General features: G+C 35.1%; 1 protein-coding gene across 15 annotated transcripts in view; it reads right to left on the bottom strand.

Annotated features, from left to right (window-relative positions):
* The window catches only part of LOC128214868 (KN motif and ankyrin repeat domain-containing protein 2-like), a 35000-nt gene that overhangs the window by 12606 nt on the left and 3655 nt on the right, over positions 1-18739 (bottom strand). For 8 of the 15 annotated variants that reach the window (XR_008257986.1, XM_052921563.1, XM_052921557.1 and 5 more), the window contains exons 1-4: positions 13972-14127; positions 9387-9974; positions 3987-7062; positions 2747-2761 (exon numbers count right to left, since the gene is read on the bottom strand). Coding sequence is in view for 14 of the 15 variants with exons in the window: in XM_052921563.1 (XP_052777523.1) it covers positions 2747-2761; positions 3987-7062; positions 9387-9933 (3638 nt within the window). In the remaining variant the exon portion in view is untranslated. The other 7 variants (XM_052921565.1, XM_052921570.1, XM_052921571.1 and 4 more) reach the window with 4 other exon arrangements.

The following is an 18739-nucleotide window of genomic DNA, read 5'->3' as shown; positions in this document are numbered from 1 at the left end:
CCTCAAACAAACTCTTCCTAAACTAATGAACTAGTTGTGAGTGTTAAGCACGAACAGTACAGAATTATCAGTCAGTTTTTTTTTATTTAAAGAGAGTCTTATTTATCACTTATTGTATCCAAAACCTTTTTAATTGACAGAGGAAATATTTCAGGAGGGTATTCGAAAAATGTGTCTAGGGCTGCTCAAGTGAGGGTTTTTTTCAGTTTATTTTGCAACAATGGCAGGCAACATTACAGTGTATTTGGCCATATTTTTACCTAGATAGTAGCTAGTATAATAATATTTTTTCCATAAATGATGACACCCTTTTGATTCTACTGTCTTTCAGCCTATCTCAATTTTTATTTCAAGTTCATAGTCAGTGAAATTAAAAAGTTATTGAAGGAAAAACCTTGAAATTTTGATGTTTACAAATGTGGTAAGTGAAACTTAAGCGGGACTAAAAGTGCAGCATTCACTCAAGATACAGACGGACACAAACATACATTTACCTACCAACAACCCCTTTTTAAACTTTCTGCTCTGTTGTAACATTAAACTGCTAATTTTATTTTTAAGCAAAAATCAACATTGTCTAACACATTACTAATTAACAGTAGTTCAATTTGAAGCATATGAATAAACTTTTGGTGTTTCTTTCTTCTTTGTAAATGGCCCATTATTAATTTCTCAACAAATTTAGGAAAATTACTATTGAGAAAATCCCATATATTTTGTTCTTATTAAAAAAGAAAAGTTCTCTCCTCAGTCACTGAATCCCATAACTTGAAATAAAAAAAGAAGAGTGATTCGAGCCAAAAGGTTGTCATCATATATGGGAAATATATAACTTATTAATACAACTTACCAGGTGAAAATATGACCCAAAACACAGGGATTTCTACATTTTCTCTGCCATCTCCGCAGTAAGACTCAAAACTCAAAAACCTTACTTAAAATGCCTTAGACCCACTTGACGTGTAACCCTCTCTGCATTTTGCAATGCACATCTAATGCTTGAATGCATTGCTATTTATTCTAGTACAGTCACTGCAATTCTTTAAAATATTAATATAGCATGCAATTATCTTTCAGTTCTACACTGCTCCCATAACCGGTTTACATTATTCTATCATGGAAATGTTTTGTGAAGATATTTCACGTAACCGACATAGATACCATGTCAAATTTTCTTGTAACTTGCATAATGTCAAAAAGTTTATCACGGAAATGGGCAATAATTTATGCTTTTTAATCTTAATTAAAACCCACAAGCAAAAGTAGCTATATAATCTATATTAAATAAAACAAAACTTGTCAAATACATTGCGTCTTTAAGCAAAGCAAAAGCAGTTTTATTGAAATATGGCCATCACCATGGAGAGTGTGAACAATGGAACTATAAAATGGTAGAGAACATTGCCTAATATCTCATTAATGATTGTGGCATATAATTATGTCAGTTATTTTATGTAGTCCTGGATATTTATGATGTCCTGTCTACCATTTTACACTGACTGGTATAGTAAACTTTAGAAAAGCAATAAGCCAATTAGGTGCAACATTTGAACAAAGACGAAAAATGACAACAGAGAACAATAATGATTCATCATATCATAGCACTTCTTGTGTATGGAAGTAAATTATATTTAGTATATCTATTAGATTTCAATCTTTTTTTTTAAAATAATTTTGTAAGAAACAAACTTAAAAAAAACACTTTTATTTTTTTTCAATGGCAGCCAAAGTGCTTATCAGAACATTATATAAAAAAGTGCTTATATGCCTTTTGGCTGACAATGAAAGGCATGGGAGATGACATCTCCGATTCTTTATCAAGCTACTAAGAGGGCAGGGGAAAAACAGGTCACACTGCTGCTAAACACATCTACAAGTGAACCGCATGCACCTGGCTATGTCATCATAATACACAACTTACAATGTAATTCTTATGATATTATTTATACTTGTTCAATACTCTTTTTTCTTTTGTTCCCTTTTTTATTTTTAAACAGACTGTTTGGGGCCTTTCCTATAACTCATTCATCTGCCCCTGAATACACTCCAACCAGGAGATTTAGTCCCCTGAAGTATAGAAAAATTATATTTCAAATGCCATGCTTCAATTTTGGCTTGTTTGGGTAAAGCTAGTGTGTGTTGTTGTTTTTTTAATTCTTTGTTTCTAAAGGTTGTATTGGGTTTTCAATAACTATGTAAGAAACATAGGCTACAGCCAAACAAGCCCAAATTGAAGCATGGCATTTAAAATATCTTTTCTACTTCCGGGGACTAAATCTCCCGGTTGAAGTGCATTTCAGGGGTAGATAAATGAATAATCAGAAAGGACAACTACTTTTTTTGCAAGCTGTAGCCAAAAAAGAAACCAACATTCTTTTAATATCTGTGTTGTAGCAAAAGATTTCACTGAAGCAGCAGTAGAGATAACACAGCCAAGAACAATATAATCATTAGAGTATCTGTTTGATAACTATATTACTTGATTCACCCACAGCCAATTGTTAATAAAATGTTGTTGTTTTATATAGAAGTCAGGCTATTATCAAGCAATCATAATGGTAAGATGAAAAGGAACAACAAACTATTAGACAGTATATCCAAATCATACACCAATTCTGTATAAAAGGTTTTGCAACCTAAAGTTTAATATTGCAAAAAGAGATTTTATTTCAAAAGGTGTAATAAAATGGAAATTGCGCCCAAACATTATAAACAAAGTATTTTAATGTCTAGCAAAACATATTACCTGATTTTAGCAGGTCTGTATTAAATTAGCATACAGATAAATATGTAATAGCATAAATTGTATATAACATGTTTTTTGAAATAATTTAAATAAAGTACATATGTTCAGGTCTTAGCCAGCTGTTAGATAGGACAGGGTGCTGCAGAAAAGGGACAGTTCGCTGAGGGACAAAAGGGCACATTGTTTCAGGCTTACATAATCAAAGCATTATGAATTTCATAGGAAATATTAGAAATTGTGCTTATTTAAAGTAATATTATGTTTCAATTGCTAGATATGTAAAGTTTGTTTATTATTATATCATATTTCAAGTTTTAATCAAAACAAAAGAAATATGAAGCAGGAGGGTGCTTCCAGAAGCACAATATAATCCAAAAGGACAGGATGCAGCACACTCCCATAATCCCCCAGCTAAAACCCTATTATGTAGTTACAGGCCTCTAGGATGCTTCCCATTTACTACATACAAATGTATTCTAGATATTATCAATTCAATATAGTACATGGGGAAAAATAGATTTAAAAAATAGATATTTTAAATCAGACGTTTGTTTAATGATGCATGTAGATTCATCCTTCTTACTTAGGCACATTAAATGATATGGTTTCTGGTGTTTAACTTTTTGCTGTCGTAAATCATATACATCATTTTCATAAGAATTCACTATCATCGCGTTAAACCCTATTGTGATAAAAGTTATTCAGGCTAAACAAACTTCACAAAATATTTCTTCTTCACACACGCTGGTTTTCTAAATATGGTTGAATATATAAGTTGAATATTTTATTCATATTAACTTCCCATTCATAGTTACAATGGTGTGTAGTTCACGTAAAGGGTAGCAAAGGAAAAGCATCTATCATCATTAATGTTTGTACAGAGGGAATTGATAGTTAGACCGATAATCTTTCAAAAGTTAATATCTATATACCGGTACTGAGCTATAACCATTTTGAAAATATTTGAACAACAAACAAATGAACGTCTTATTATTTCAGTACTCAGACAGGGTGATCATGAATAATTTAGTGTTGCAAAGATATAGCAAAAACTAATTTAACAGGATACGGTAGTTTCAAATTCATGCATTAAACATTCCTTTCATTAGATAACATCATTAACAATTGTCTATATCAAATACTTTCAATGAGGAATGTAATGCAACATCACCAGGATGTGCATATCACACTTGTCATTAAATTTTGATAACAGAAATTAGAATAAAGGACCTCTACCTACCCTCCAACAACTGTCTCTGCAAATGTAATTCCCCGTTTCTGGGAGTTAGAATCCGTGCTGCTGCTCTTCTTCATAATTGACTTGAGCCCGCCGCCTTGGCTGCCTGACTCCGAGAACCAGGAGCCTGAGGATGTGAGCCCAGAGGCGGAGGAGCCCGAACTTGACATTAGACCACTGTCGAACAGCTCCTTGTCTGGCAACAGGTCACCAGACGATGTTGTCTCCTCGGTTACAGTCACTGTACCTTCTGGGGAGTCCCCATCCCGTATAATCTTTGTGTGGCGAGTGACAGTGGTTGATGATGTTGATGAGGACAGGCCGTCCCTTCCACCTAACTGCTCCAGCTCTGCACCCAGGGACATTGCGGCTGCTGATGACCCCGTTGCTGCGGATGATGCCATTGAGGCCATCAAACCTGATGAGCCTACTCTGCTGGATGTTGAGTATTCCTGGGTACTTGTTATTCCACCTGCATTGCTTTCGTTCTCACTCTGCAGTCTTTTAGCATAGTCTTCGCCCAGGACTCGCTCCAGGGCCGTACTGCCTAAAGTGGACTGGGTGGTAGTTGATATACCAGGCTTGATGGTGGTTTTCAAGCTGCTTTTCATGTTTGCAGAGGAATCAGTCTCATAGTCAGAGACACTAGATCTATCTCGGGTTATTGTGTAAGAGGAACTGGTCCTTCCACTCTCAACCTCCTTCTGTATTAGAGCGGCAGCTGTTCCAAGCACCTCAGGTCCGCCAGTCACAGTCTTTGTATCTATGAAGACCTGGGGATTCTTTGTATCATCCCCACTGTAGACCTTTTTTGTAGTTACTGTGGTAACAGTAAACTGACCATCCCCTGATGTTCGCCACACCGTTTCCTCAACCACTTCTTCGTTTGAATCAAGCTCTGATTCAGAGCGTGATTCAGAATCACTTCTCACCAACTGACTCTGACTAGACTGAGTACCTCCAGCATATTTACGTTCAATCTCATAACCTTTGTCAGTTTTTGTGTCCTCTCTGTCCTGTGCAGTAGTGTAGTAAGTTGTTTTGGTTTCTATTCCCTCCTCTTCAAACCTGTATTCATCTTCACTGTCTTCAATAACACCATCACCCACCCCCATACTTCGAATATCAGGCCCATGTGTATTTACACCATAGCTTCTAGTGTCTCTGGCACTGATTGTATTTACACCTCGCTCCATCTGTGGCTTTAACACAGTGTTCATGCCAGTGTTGTAAGTTAACACTTTCTCAGTATTTGTTCCATTACTCCTGAAGACGTCCAATGCAGTAAAAACTTTGACATCTGTCTGACACGTAGCATGATATGAGTGTTCCTTGTCCGTCATTGTGGCAGCATTGTTATTGCGGGCAATCTCTGTCTGGGTGCCATCAGTCTCCATCCTCTCATTGACGGTGTTTGTGAAGGCATCAAGCCGCCAGCCATAGTCAGTATTCACACTGCGGTTCATCCTGTCAGGGAAGGCGTCCACACTGACGGACCTTCGAGCCACAGGAGTACGTACCTCAACATCTATGCTGCAGTCTCCAACACCAATAGATCTGATGTTCCATGATGAATTGGAATGCTGGATACCAACATTAGTTGTTTGTAATCTGTTGTTTGCTTGGATTCCAACACTGCGCACACTCTTTGCCAAAGCATTTCTGAGAGCTGAGGTAAATTCCTCACTTCTAAAGCTAACATTTGTCACAAGAGCTGTTGTTTCTGTTGTAATTCCCACACTTCGAGTGGTTGGTTTTTCAACAGAAGTGTCAAAGTTATAGGAAACACCGACATCTCTTGTTGCCACTCGGCACTCAATTCCAACATTTCGTTTACCTGTTCTCTCCCCCTGCCCAATAATCACAGTCCTTAACTCCTTCTCATGAATATGCATACTGTCATCAAATACATTTCCCTCCCCAACACCAACTGTCCTGGTCAAAGGTTTAGAATCCTCGGGATTAAACACAGCCTGTTGTCTTTGGGCTCTGTCCACAATAATTGTCTCCCTTTCATACACATGGGTGCTTTCTAGCTCCGGCTGTACAACATAAGGTTCATGTACACTATGGTCACCGACAGCAGCCATTTTAACCTTGGGTTTTGGCAATGTTGGAGGGGGAGACCTTGGGCTAAGGGGTGTAGGAGGATCTATGGTGTCGTCGCTGACCCCTCGACTCACTGTGTTCACATGTTTCTGAGCCTGCATCTGCAGGCCAAGCAGCCTCTTCTCCTCCTTTAGAACTGATATCCTCACCTGCAGTACTGGAATGGCCTTTACCTGCTCCTCTAACTCCTTCATTCTCTGCAGACTGACCGCCATTGACTCCCTGATCGCCTGCAAAGACTGTTGGCTGATGTTTGTTGTGCTAGTCTGAGCCTCAGCGGCCCCATCATCCTTGGGAAGATGTATGGCAATGGTTTCCGCAAGCTGCTGGGATGTCATGTTGCTTGTTCGGGTGGTGGTGGTCTCTGTGGCAGTGTAACCCTGCATGTATGGCTGAACTCTCTCACTAGCTACGGTCGAAATGGAGGAGAGAGATCCGTTAGAGTCAACCCGATCATTTGTGTTAAACGTTGCTGTGAATGTTTCATTGTATGCTTGCAGATCTTTGGCAACTTGCTTGCCAACTTTCTTTGGGAATGTGTTAAACTTTTTCTGCTCTCTCTGCATAGTGGCAGTCCCAGAGTCAGTGTACATGGATTGTTGTGACTCCTGCGAACTCCTCATCATTGTGTCTATAGAATTTATGGTCTGGTCAACTGAGGTATCAATCTCATCCAAGAGCCTGTTAGTCGTGGTTTCTTTGTAGTATGGGTGGTTCTCCATGGGGTTAACAATGGTTGACTGGCCTTCTGTTCGCTCCTGGTCCATCACATACACCTCCATAGACTTGCGGAGTTTACGTTTCTCGCGCTGCAGTCTCTTGAGCTGTTTAAGGTACGACTGGTTGGAGAGGGTGTCGCAGTAGCTCATGAAGTCCACATCCACGTGGTAACCATAGGGACAGCAGGTGCACTTCCCGTCAACAGCTGACACATGCTCTTCTACCGGCATCTTGTAGCTCGGGCTCACATCTGCAAATATATAACAGAAAAATGTGCTGGTTGTTTATATGTATATAAACTGTTATGCTGGCTGAAAACATACATGTTTGCCCATAAACATAGAAGAATATGCTTATGTTTATGCTGTTTTAATGCCTGACATGTTTGTGATCTGCAAATTGTATACAGGAAAACATCCCGATTTTTGTTTACAATTTCTACTCTGATTTCTGCACACACCCCACTGACCCCTTAAAATTTACTTCTAGCTTTTTTTACAAACGTATCTATTTCCAAAGAAATAATGCAACAAAGATAAATTATAATTTATAAATACAAAGCAGCCATGATGGGCATAAGATCAACTTTTTTTCTAACATTTTACTGAGTCACTACGTTTTATTATTTGTCAAACATAAAATACATAGTCATCTAGCAAAACATGACTATTTTAAAGACCAAAGGCCAATTTTCAAAGGATGATCAATCTGAGTCAAAGTCTACAAATATTGATATACGAAAAGTATACCAATAAATTCTGTCATGTTGATATAAAACTACCAATGGTTAGTCACACAACCTTAATAGGAAACTTAAGTTACCCAAACATCATTTCAAAAAAGGTATTTAATGGGCAGAACAGTAAGCAGCGTTAGTACAAACAACGGGATAACTATGATTGGCCAGCTTGGCCAGGTCAGGATTCCTTCACTTACAGTAAAATCACCCAGACACAGTGCAGACCGGCTTAACCTGAATAGCAGCGTCACCACAGCCATCGCCATAATTTTCACATTTTATTGTTACTCGTAAATTGACCACTGGGTCCAAGTAAATTTGTTTAACATCTGTAACACCACTTCAGCCTGTTTGCTTTTGCGTTATGAAAGATTACATATCTATTTCAAAAGAGTTTATAGATCAATGCTTCTAAATTTACTTATTTCTGAGCATTATCACATCAAAGCTTTCAATGCAAACTCATTTAAAACCCAAGATACCTGGTGTCCTTAATTATGCAAAACAAATTCTGTCATATTGATTATCTGTTACAAAATCAATTAAGGTAATACTAGGACATTACATGCGCACGGTTGATCCAACAAAAATGCCTTTTTTTGATACACAATTTAATAAAACTTCAGTTTGAAACTTTTATATTTGCTAAAATATTACAATATAATTATACAGGTCATTTAAAGAAAACCAAAATATAAACTGGCAACAGGTATCAGGTTTTTTTATGAAATGAATAAATTACAAAGATAATATATCTTCTTAGTAAAAATCCTTATATATATACAATAGTGGAGTTTGAATGTGAAGTTAATAATTTGTCTTATTAATGTACTTTACAAAATGGAGGTTGAATTAAATTTAAACCTAATAATTTTGATGCCTCATTTAACTGATGACCTTCATATGACCAGCTCATGACTCCTAACATAGTGTTTTAAAAATACACTCAAATTCTGTACCATTAGGGGAGTAGATCTATCTCAAACTGTCACAATTTTTGCATTGTTTAAAAAGAAATATATCAAGTGCCTGTTTCAAATCATTAAGGTATTTGGGATGTATCAGTTGTTCAGAAAATGTCTCTGTATTTTCTTTCACTGTTGTGTTTATGCAACAAGCAATTTATGTCAGACATCACAGAACGTAGAGTCAGACGTCACAGAACATAAGAGTCAGAGGTCACAGAACGTAGAGTCAGACGTCACAGAACGTAGAGTCAGAGGTCATGGAACATGGAGTTTAGACACAGTTATAGGAGCTCTATATTCTTGGAACAATATTAATTTAATGGCAATGGAAAGCTTCATGTTAACTATTAACTGCAAATATTAAACAGAAAAATTTGAAAACATTTTATGATTATTTTAAGAAAATGTCCAAGAACTACCATAATCAAACTAAAAGAAGGACCCATTATGTACATCTATTTTAGAACCATAGGAATCAAAGAAATGTTATTTAATTTAAGCCTATATTAAATGTTTCCAGCTGAAACACAGCTCATGTTCACTGTTCAGATTTTTTTTATATTTATCTTAACAGGATAGATCAAAAAGGTATCTTGAAAAAAAACATAACAAGTGTCCGAGATCTTTTCCACTATAATAGTGGTATGGTATGAAATTTAATTGTGTACCGGTAATTAAAAGTTCAAACGTTAACAGGTGGATTTAGCCATTAGTGTAAAACTACTTAAGAATAACAATATTGATGTCAGCATTATAATACTAGCACAAAAGTTAGACAAATAAAATAAATCTATGCTTCGATTAAGATAATCTGTTTAAACAGTATTTTTCATTAAAAGTAAACTTTAAGCTGACTGCAGACCATACCTCTCCTCTTAAACTCGCTGTCCCTTGGTGACATTGTCCCGGAAGGTGATGATGCTGGAGATGACCCTGAGTATGAGCCTGTTCTGCTCGTCACCGTACGGATCATGTTGGACCTTGTCTCCGGCAAGGTGTCCGTGTACTCATGCCTGGATGCGGAATGTGATCTCCTGGTTTCGGTGCGAGACTCATGTCCCCCACGACGTCTGGAGTACTGATTATTGTATTCACTCTGAGTGTAAGCCTGTGGTTGCGTCTGTGACACAGCACTTTCAGACTGCAACCTCCGCTCCCAAGTCTGGTGTTTCATGCCTCGTGAGGATGAAGCATCACCATTCTTTGGCATAGGGTCCAGTTTTATTGGTCGTAATTCCGTCACATGAATCTCTGTGGTGATGGGATGAAACTCTTTTTTTAGAGGCTTGATTGTTTTTACCTCCTTCATCTCGGCGGTAGCCATCTCGGACTTGTATGTGACCCGACTGTCAAGGGAAAGGTAGGGGTTGTCTGGCAGCCCCTCTGGGACAAACAGTTTCTCCAAGTGTGCCATCTCGTAATTTATGATTTACATCACATTGGACACATCCAGCACTGAAAATACACAGAGAAAGCATTGGTCAAAATAACAGCCAGCATTGCAATTACTTCGAGCAAAACACACAGAGAAGAAACTATGAAAGGTATGATGCTGCAGAAACCTCAAAATAGATATCCAATTAATTTAATCATATCACCGATGAATAACAGTGAAAGACCTGTTTATATGAGAAATGCTAAACAGAAAATTCAATCACATCTTTTATAAATAATAGTGGCAGGTATGTTTATGTCTGTAATTTGTTTCCATTGACAATTTCGTCTCTCCGACCCACTGCTTATGCCACTTTTAGATCATCAAGAGCTTCCAATTAGAACAATTTTCCTGCTAGATAAACATCCCTGGCCTTTAATAAAATGTCTGAATCCTTTAAAGAAGTCTCTTTGGAATGTTCAGCACATTTGAACAGGATCATCTTCAGACTGCAATAAATAATGATTCAAACAAGATATTTGAGCTTCCATTGATCTTTTTCACTAAAAGAGTCCTCTTTACATTCATTCAATTCTTCAAAACCAGTTGCAATCTCTGGGCCCTATAGTCCAACTTAAAGAGACTTAATTATGTCAACGAAGGCCACTTGCTAGAATAAACATTATCAAGTCAAATGATTATGCCCATCAAAATGTAAGCAACTGGTAATATCAACAGACATTGAAAGCTGGATTAGTATATCATTCCTCTACTCTAATAATCTTAGCTCTATCATAACAATCAGTGTGTACAGTCTATAAGTAGGCAATGCACTGATATGATAGTATCTTGTCTGCAATCATGTATATTCTCTAAAATCAGAACAAAATGTGTATCATTCTATTTATGAATATTTTCAAAAATAAACATTAAACAAAGCAAATAAACATGCCTCTGCAATGCACTTGAAATTAATCCACTTTTAGTAATTGCAATTTTCAATATCACTAAATTGTATGTCATATACAATATATGTATTATTAGCAATTCACTGAATATCAGTAATTGCACATAAAATAGTAATGTCACTCACATAAACATCAACAACACAACAGCTTTATTCTCACAAAAACATTTCATTATCCGCTCACACAAATCAGTAATTAATTAACTCCGGTGTTAAATTTGATCACAGGGTAAGTGTTCACTTTATAAATATTTTATTTCCCACGTGCAGCGATACATTTTTGAAGTCTAAATCAGCCACCTTGAAATCTCACCCACAAGCCCTACAACTTGTTCAATAACACCTCCCACTCAAAACTCTGAAGAGCCCAAAAGTTAACATTGAAATTCTTATGTATATTGAACCAAAAACGCGAAAGCCAAATATGCAGTTTTGAGATGTCATTTGCTTGTACATGCGTGCACAGTAAACGTCCAAGTGAATCAGTAAGCACAAACAAAACCTCCTTTATCAAGTACGCTTGAAGGTCTGTGCCCCAATGATCAAGGCATCAAGTGCAATCAAATCCTGGTGCAAAATATCTCTGTCTCCACTTTTACAACACTTGTTCAAAATCAGCTTTTCCTTTCAAAAGGAGTCTTTAACGCTTTGGTATTGTGCCATAAACACTTCCAATATCTGCTGAAATATTTTTCCTTCCCTAATCCCTATAATCCGCATACTATCCTACTATGAGAGCAAAGCAATCCAAATAAAATCTGCTGTATTTTATCACAAACACTAATATCAAGGACAGGAAATTTGAGATGTATTGATGTTTGCTCCATGATGATGCAGAATTATGCAAATGTAACTTTAAGGTATCCTTTATCATAGAAATTCAAGAGTAATTTGCCTGCAAGATCATACATCCTTGACAGTAAAAGGTTTAAAAAAAACTTTTTTTATAACATGGAAGCGGAGTGATCACAAAAATAAACAGTTCAGTAACTAGCTAACAAATTACTATCAAAAGTGCACTTTCTTTAATTTGTATGCAGCAATAACACTGATGTGGAAAATAAAGTAGTCCTTTAACTTAAATTAAGTTGCTTGGCAGTAAAGAAACTGAACTAGAATGCAGTTATCAAAATTATGACAATTTTGCCCTACAAAGCAACTATGCGTAAAAATACATGAAAGGTATTCATTTTTATGCAATTTACTGATAAGAGGCCTTAGCACTGCTATGGGAAAAACTCTGGGAACAAACTTATATTAATCAAACTGTAAGACAATGCATCTTAAGGCAATAAACAATACACAGTTCCAACCATTTAATGGGAACAGGTTTAGTGAGAGCTGCCATTTGTCAATCAGAACATGTATGTCAAATAATTGAATGTTAATCAGCTTTCATCACCAAATAAGCTTTGTTGTCAGTGTTTCATTAACCTATTAAATACAAATATTCAAAACCTAAAAAGCATACCAGCTGTACCACTGACAGGATAGGGACTGCATAGGATCTTTCCTTTGACAGTTAAGGGCAATGTGATATGTGTGAACAAGCAGGGTAAGTTTGATGCCATAATATACATGTAAATAAAGGTGTATCACCAATCTATGATAGGAAAACAAGCAGAAGGTACACACTCTTTTTCACAGCATTATATAAGCCTTAAGCTGTGGCATCAAACAAAACAAACTGTGAAAGTAAGAACAAGTGAAAGTTCTCACCTTGTTTTCCACAGCAATAAATTAGCCTTAACATATATATATATATCATATTATACATGTAAAAGTACTTATTTAAACTTTCAAGCGATGATATACAGAGGTCCATTAAACCCTTTGTTTCATGCAATTCCCATCTTTCAGATTAAAAAACTACAAGACATTATTGTGAGAAGTTTCATGGGAAGTAATGTTTATAAAGAACAGTCTCATTTTGATCAGTTTCATTTCAACAATGCATTAATTGTTATTACAGAAAACGGCCCAAACAACCAGGTATTGTCGAAATGAAATTTGAAATATTTTATACCAACATAAAAATGACATAAAACCAGAGGTAGGTAGTTCTTATTTAACGCTCCAGTCTAATACAGGGCAATTTTCTGTCATACAAGTCAAGTTGAATTTTAAGCAGATTTAATGATGAATTGAAGTCATGAGGGAGAGACCAGTTCTGTTGCAATCTTGAGAGAAAACCTAAAGATTTGACCAATATTAACTTGTGTCAAAAATTTGAATCGTGCATCTTAAGTCTGAGATTTGACAAACAATAATTTTTATATTACATTCTTTATATTACATTCTAAATTGCAAAGTATATTGCAATAACTTATGTATGAAAGAGAGAACTAAAGAAGAAGTTTTCACAGAACTTGAGTAAATAATTATTCTTACAATAAAACAAAAACAAAACCATAACTTTTACATTAAAATAATCAATATGCAACAGAAAAATAACACTTTTCACAATGGCCCAATGCAAACTTGTCACACATGACAATATCTTAAATCTTATGAGACCCCGCCCAGCACCACCACCCAAGCTGGAGCCAATGCTCATGTGTTTCTCTCAGGTGATTAAGAGACATAACATGAACAACAATGTCAAGCAGTCATCAGACTTGTTACATGTGTTTGTCAAAGTGAACATGTTTACCAAGTTTCATGTTGATGTATTAAATGGTTTTCAAGTAATGGCCAACATTCAAGTTTTTGCACACCACCAACAACAATCATGATACTGACAATTCCACCAAGGCCATTAGAATAACCCAATATTTAAGTTAGAAAAAGGGGATATCTAAGAAGGCACCTGTGCAGACTTTTCCTACTTGTGTTCCTACAGCTTAACCTGTAGCTTATATCATAATTTTCACTTCAAAATTGAGCTTTAATTCACTTATTACACATCCTAATCTCTTTAAACAGCTTCAGCACAAGAACTCTAGGATTAACAGGACCAACACATTTAATAGTATAAAATTCTTAAGGCCACTTTCAATAAGCATCCTCAACAAAGCACAGCATATAGAGAAGTACAAACATTCACTTTAATTATAAGACTTTAATGTGTATTATATTTTTTTAATCACAGACAATAAAGGTATATTTACATTTTACAGGTATTTCCAAAATTTATTTTTTCCACGAAATGAAGAACTGTATTAAATCCAGACACACAACTCCCTCAAAGTAGCAAACATTCACACAACCAGTCACAACGCCCAAATTTCAGTGACATAAACCACACATCGTAGAAATTACTGTGGGCAGGCCAACAAATTGTCATACTTGGTTACATTTTAACATTAGCATATAGTGATACAGTGATAGTCACTTATATCCACTGTATTTGAAGTTACCGATGCTGGAACAAACACAGTGACATTGTCGAAATGTGATATTATGTGAAATTCAATCTCCCTGCCTTTAGGCTACTTTGTAATTTTGTTTAATTAATCACATGATGTTTAAGATTTCAATATTGATCGAAACAAAGTGGTTTTAAAACGACATAAAACAGTGAAAGGCAAATTCATTTTACATTTTAATTTTCCATCATCCTACTACATAACATGTATATTTGTCAAATAAATATTATTCTTATCAAATTAGTAAGTGGTACTACCAAATGTACAAAACAATAATACCTAAAGCGAAACTATGAAACATTAATGAAGTTAGTCACGAAATATTTCTCTACTAATAGCCTGTCTTGCAGCAAGCCTCCTACAGACAGAAGTACTTAATCACAGCCAGTTCACCCTTTTACTGACAAAATGCAAACTTACAAAATGGGAGACATATAAACCTGTATCCCCACCTATTACCCCGAGGGCTCATGAAATAGATACATCTAAAGATGGGAGAGTGGCTGACCTGGCCAGTAATTAATGGTCTACAACAACTGTAAAATAAAACCCTGATTGGAATAAATGCTTGCAAAGTAATTTAAGGTTTGCATTGTTGCTTCGTTGCTCAAATTTCACTATAAACGTGTACATTGTATTCGATAATTATGCATCTATTTTAGTATTCAAGAGTCTAGAACTTCAAACTAAACAGTATCTTATATTAACACCAAGGAGAAAGAAATATACATCTATTGATTAAGTGAAAGAAAGAAGTTGGTCACATTGTATGTAATTCCATTATCTGAAAACAAACTGAATGCAATCCCAGTTTCTTAAGACAAATGATAGCGAGTTTAATACTGAGCAGATTTGTTTCACTGGTTAATGATATTTTAATTGTTATCCCTTGGCTCTATGCTGCTTAGTTCATGCATTTGCAAATTTTCTCAGTTTAAACAAGGGTAGTTATTTTCAGTTAATTTAATGGAAAGTGATATATTTTTGTTCATTGATGGCCTGATAGCCTTGATAAAAATGTATTCAATAAACATTATTCTTATCAAATATTAAAATGGTACTTCCAAATAAATACAAAACAGAAATGTGAAGTTAGTCACAATAATTTTTCCTATTTATAGCCTGCTTAGATGGTTTCAGTGTGTAATAACTGTAGACTGAAAATGTATCAAAAACATTTAAAAAAAAATATTGAAAAAGGACCATTACTTGACCTAAATATTTGTAGTATGTAAAGCAATGGGAACCCTTCTGTTTTAGTTGAAGGCATATGTGGTTACAGAGAAAGTTTCATGATCGAGGCTTTCATGCAAATCTTAAATAATTTTTTTTTCATATTTCAAAATGGGCTATAAATTGTATTAAATGAAACAAATTTCAGAACTTGATACTCTGCTCTTGAGAGCAGAAGAGATGCCATATCTCAATTACAGTGGATCCTGATATATTTACTTGCTTAGGGTTAGATCAAAGGCTAAAAAACAGAGAGGTCATTAATTATTATCATCAATTCATAAGTGAAAATGAACATAATATTCAAATAACAAAAGTGGCAAGTGTTTGGAATAGTTTACAAATGTTACCCAACAATATACGGTAATTGTAACGAAATATTTGCTGCGAAAAGGAATGGCGAACTTTTTGAAATATTCGTATTTCCAAGTTTTGGTAAAAGAAGTCACAATTGCTTACCAGAAAATCAGTTTAAGTAAATCAACATCAAAATGTGAATTTACACCAAAGATGAGTAAAGAGTCCCACCCCAGACTCAATATGTTTCGTTGGTGATCAAGATAATCTGAGCTGTGTTTTATGCTTCTGAAGATAATTACATTTGAGAATTTATTGAAGGCAAATCAATATGAAAAAGCCCATGAGCTTCAAAAAATACTGTTATTTTGAAAGGTTAGCAATTGAATTATATCTTTGTGTATGTCATGAAAACAAAGATGCATAGAGAAGCAACAATAGTTTAGCCTAGATCTCTGGATTTTAAAAGTTCAGGACCAAGAAGTTTGCAAACATTCGAATGTTATTGTCTACTGGATATGTGAACATAATTTCTAACTAGTGTCGCACAAAAGTAGATGTTTAATAAGAAATGTGCAAGAGACTTTAATAAGATTACATAGCAATAGATAGTGGGTGATATAATAAAGTATTTGTAGCTTATTTCTGGAAATAGAAAACAACAGCACTTCAGGCATTTATTATTTTAAGAGTATATCTACAAAGGGAATAACTTGACAATTAAGAGATAAATGGACCTTGCTAAATACATATATATGTAACAAAGTCAGAGTTTATTTTGTCACTTACAACACAAGTACTAATTATTAATTACATGTGAAAACCTTGAACGGCTGTTGTCCAAGAACGAAGTTTTGTTGTACGTCCACAGCCAAGATGACAATTACCATATTTTCCAGCTCAAACATTTGCTGAATAGTTTCATTCCTACAGGCTTTTGATTAAATTATTATTGTTCAGTTGTGCAATAATTGCAAGAGTCGAGCAATGTTGCCTGATTAAACAAGTATAACCTGAGTACCCTAGTTCTCACTTTTCTGATGTGATTTGCCTCTTCAGTGTGTTATTTTTTTTTCACTAACAAGCCGGCGCGCACCATTCATGTCAGTAACACTCGGAAGAGGCGTTGACATTAAACAAAGATAGATAGATAGATAGATAGAAATAAAGAACATAAAAAGAATGCAGAACTGAGTTTATAAAAATAATACACAAAAACATGCATTTATCAACTCAACAGTAGGTAAATAGTAACAAATCTTGAAAATCTTATATACGAGGTAAATTTAAACAAATCAAAATGGTGCTTTTTCTGCATTTACAGACCTCCATGTATGAAAAATAATCTTTTTGATGAACACTTTTGTAAAACTTTTGATAGATGTGTCAGTCTCTATGACTATTATGCCGTGCTAGGGGATTTGAACTATGATCTCTTGTCTGAAACCAAATGTAAAACACTTTTGGATATTATTGAATCTTTTAACCTGTCAAATATTATTAAAGAACCTACATGTTTTAAAAAGGGTTGTCCACCATCTCTTTTAGATGTATTTTTGACTAATCATAAAAACCTTTGTTTTAAAACTTTAAATTTCCCAACTGGTATCAGTGATTGTCACAATATGATCAGCACAGTCATCAATAATAATGCACCAGGAAATGAGAAACAAAAAGTAAGTTTCAGAAGTTTCAAAACTTTCGACATTGACTCTTTTAACAATGATCTTAGCATGATTAATGATGGTTATCACCCTGATGAAAATAACAAAGATACTGTATATAATGATTTTGAGAAAAAAGTTATGAATACTATAGAAAAACATGCTCCTCTTAAACAAGTCTATAAAAAGCCTGTTCAGCTGCCTTACATGAATAGAAGACTAAGAAAAGCAATTTACAATAAGAAAATGTCTCACACTAAATACATGAAGAACAAAAATGCTAAAACATGGGAAGAATATAGAAAAAGTAGAAATTATGTTAATAAGCTTAAAAGCATATCAATAAACAATTACTTTCAGGAAAGATGCTTAGGTGGATGTAAAAACAAAGACTTCTGGTCAACAATTAAACCCTATATGTCAAACAAAACAAAAAGCAATCAGTCCAAAATTATTTTAAACAATAACGAAAAGATTATTTCAGTCAGCACTGAAGTCGCAGAAGTTTTCAATGAGTTCTATGCAAATGTTGCCAAAGATATTGGTAAAGATGTTGTTTTTAATGAGGCTAATCACCCCAGCATCAGTAAAATATTAGAACAAAACATTACACCCAGCTCCTTCAATTTTACTCATGTAAGGCAATCAACAATCTCAAAAATTATACAAAAGTTTAATGTAAAAAAAGCTACAGGTGTTGATAAAATATCAATTAAACTACTTCAGCTAGGATCACAGTCGTTAGCCCCATTTTATACTGATTTTATAAATAGCTCTATAGACAATGGCATTTTCCCAGATCGCCTAAAGCAAGCTCAGGTTACTCCAATTTTCAAGAAAAATGATCCTCTACAAAAGTCTAATAACAGGCCTGTCAGTATTTTGCCTGAACCCTCAAAAATATTTGAAAAAGTTTTAGCCAGGCAACTATCTGAGCATTTCGAACCTATTTTTAATTAATTTCTTTGCGCATTTAGAAAAGGCCATGGTTGTCAGACCACCCTTTTAAAATTAGTTGAAGACTGGAAGCCCGCTCTGGACTCAAAACAATATGTTGCTGCTGTCCTTATGGACCTGTCAAAGGCTTTTGACTGTCTGCCCCATGATATATTACTTTGCAAACTTAAATGTTATGGTCTGTCTGCCAGCTCACTGAACTTATTAACATCCTATCTTACTCAGAGAAAACAGCAAATCAAAATAGGTCACATTACAAGTAGCTGGGCTGAGATAACCAAAGGTGTGCTACAGGGCTCGATCCTTGGTCCTTTACTCTTTAACATATTTCTCAATGACATCTTCTATTTCATCAAACA

Source organism: Mya arenaria, chromosome 13, assembly GCF_026914265.1.
Source record: "Mya arenaria isolate MELC-2E11 chromosome 13, ASM2691426v1".
Classification (NCBI taxonomy): domain Eukaryota; kingdom Metazoa; phylum Mollusca; class Bivalvia; order Myida; family Myidae; genus Mya; species Mya arenaria.
Note: the sequence above shows the minus strand (reverse complement) of the source record. Positions and strands in the feature narration are given on the sequence as shown.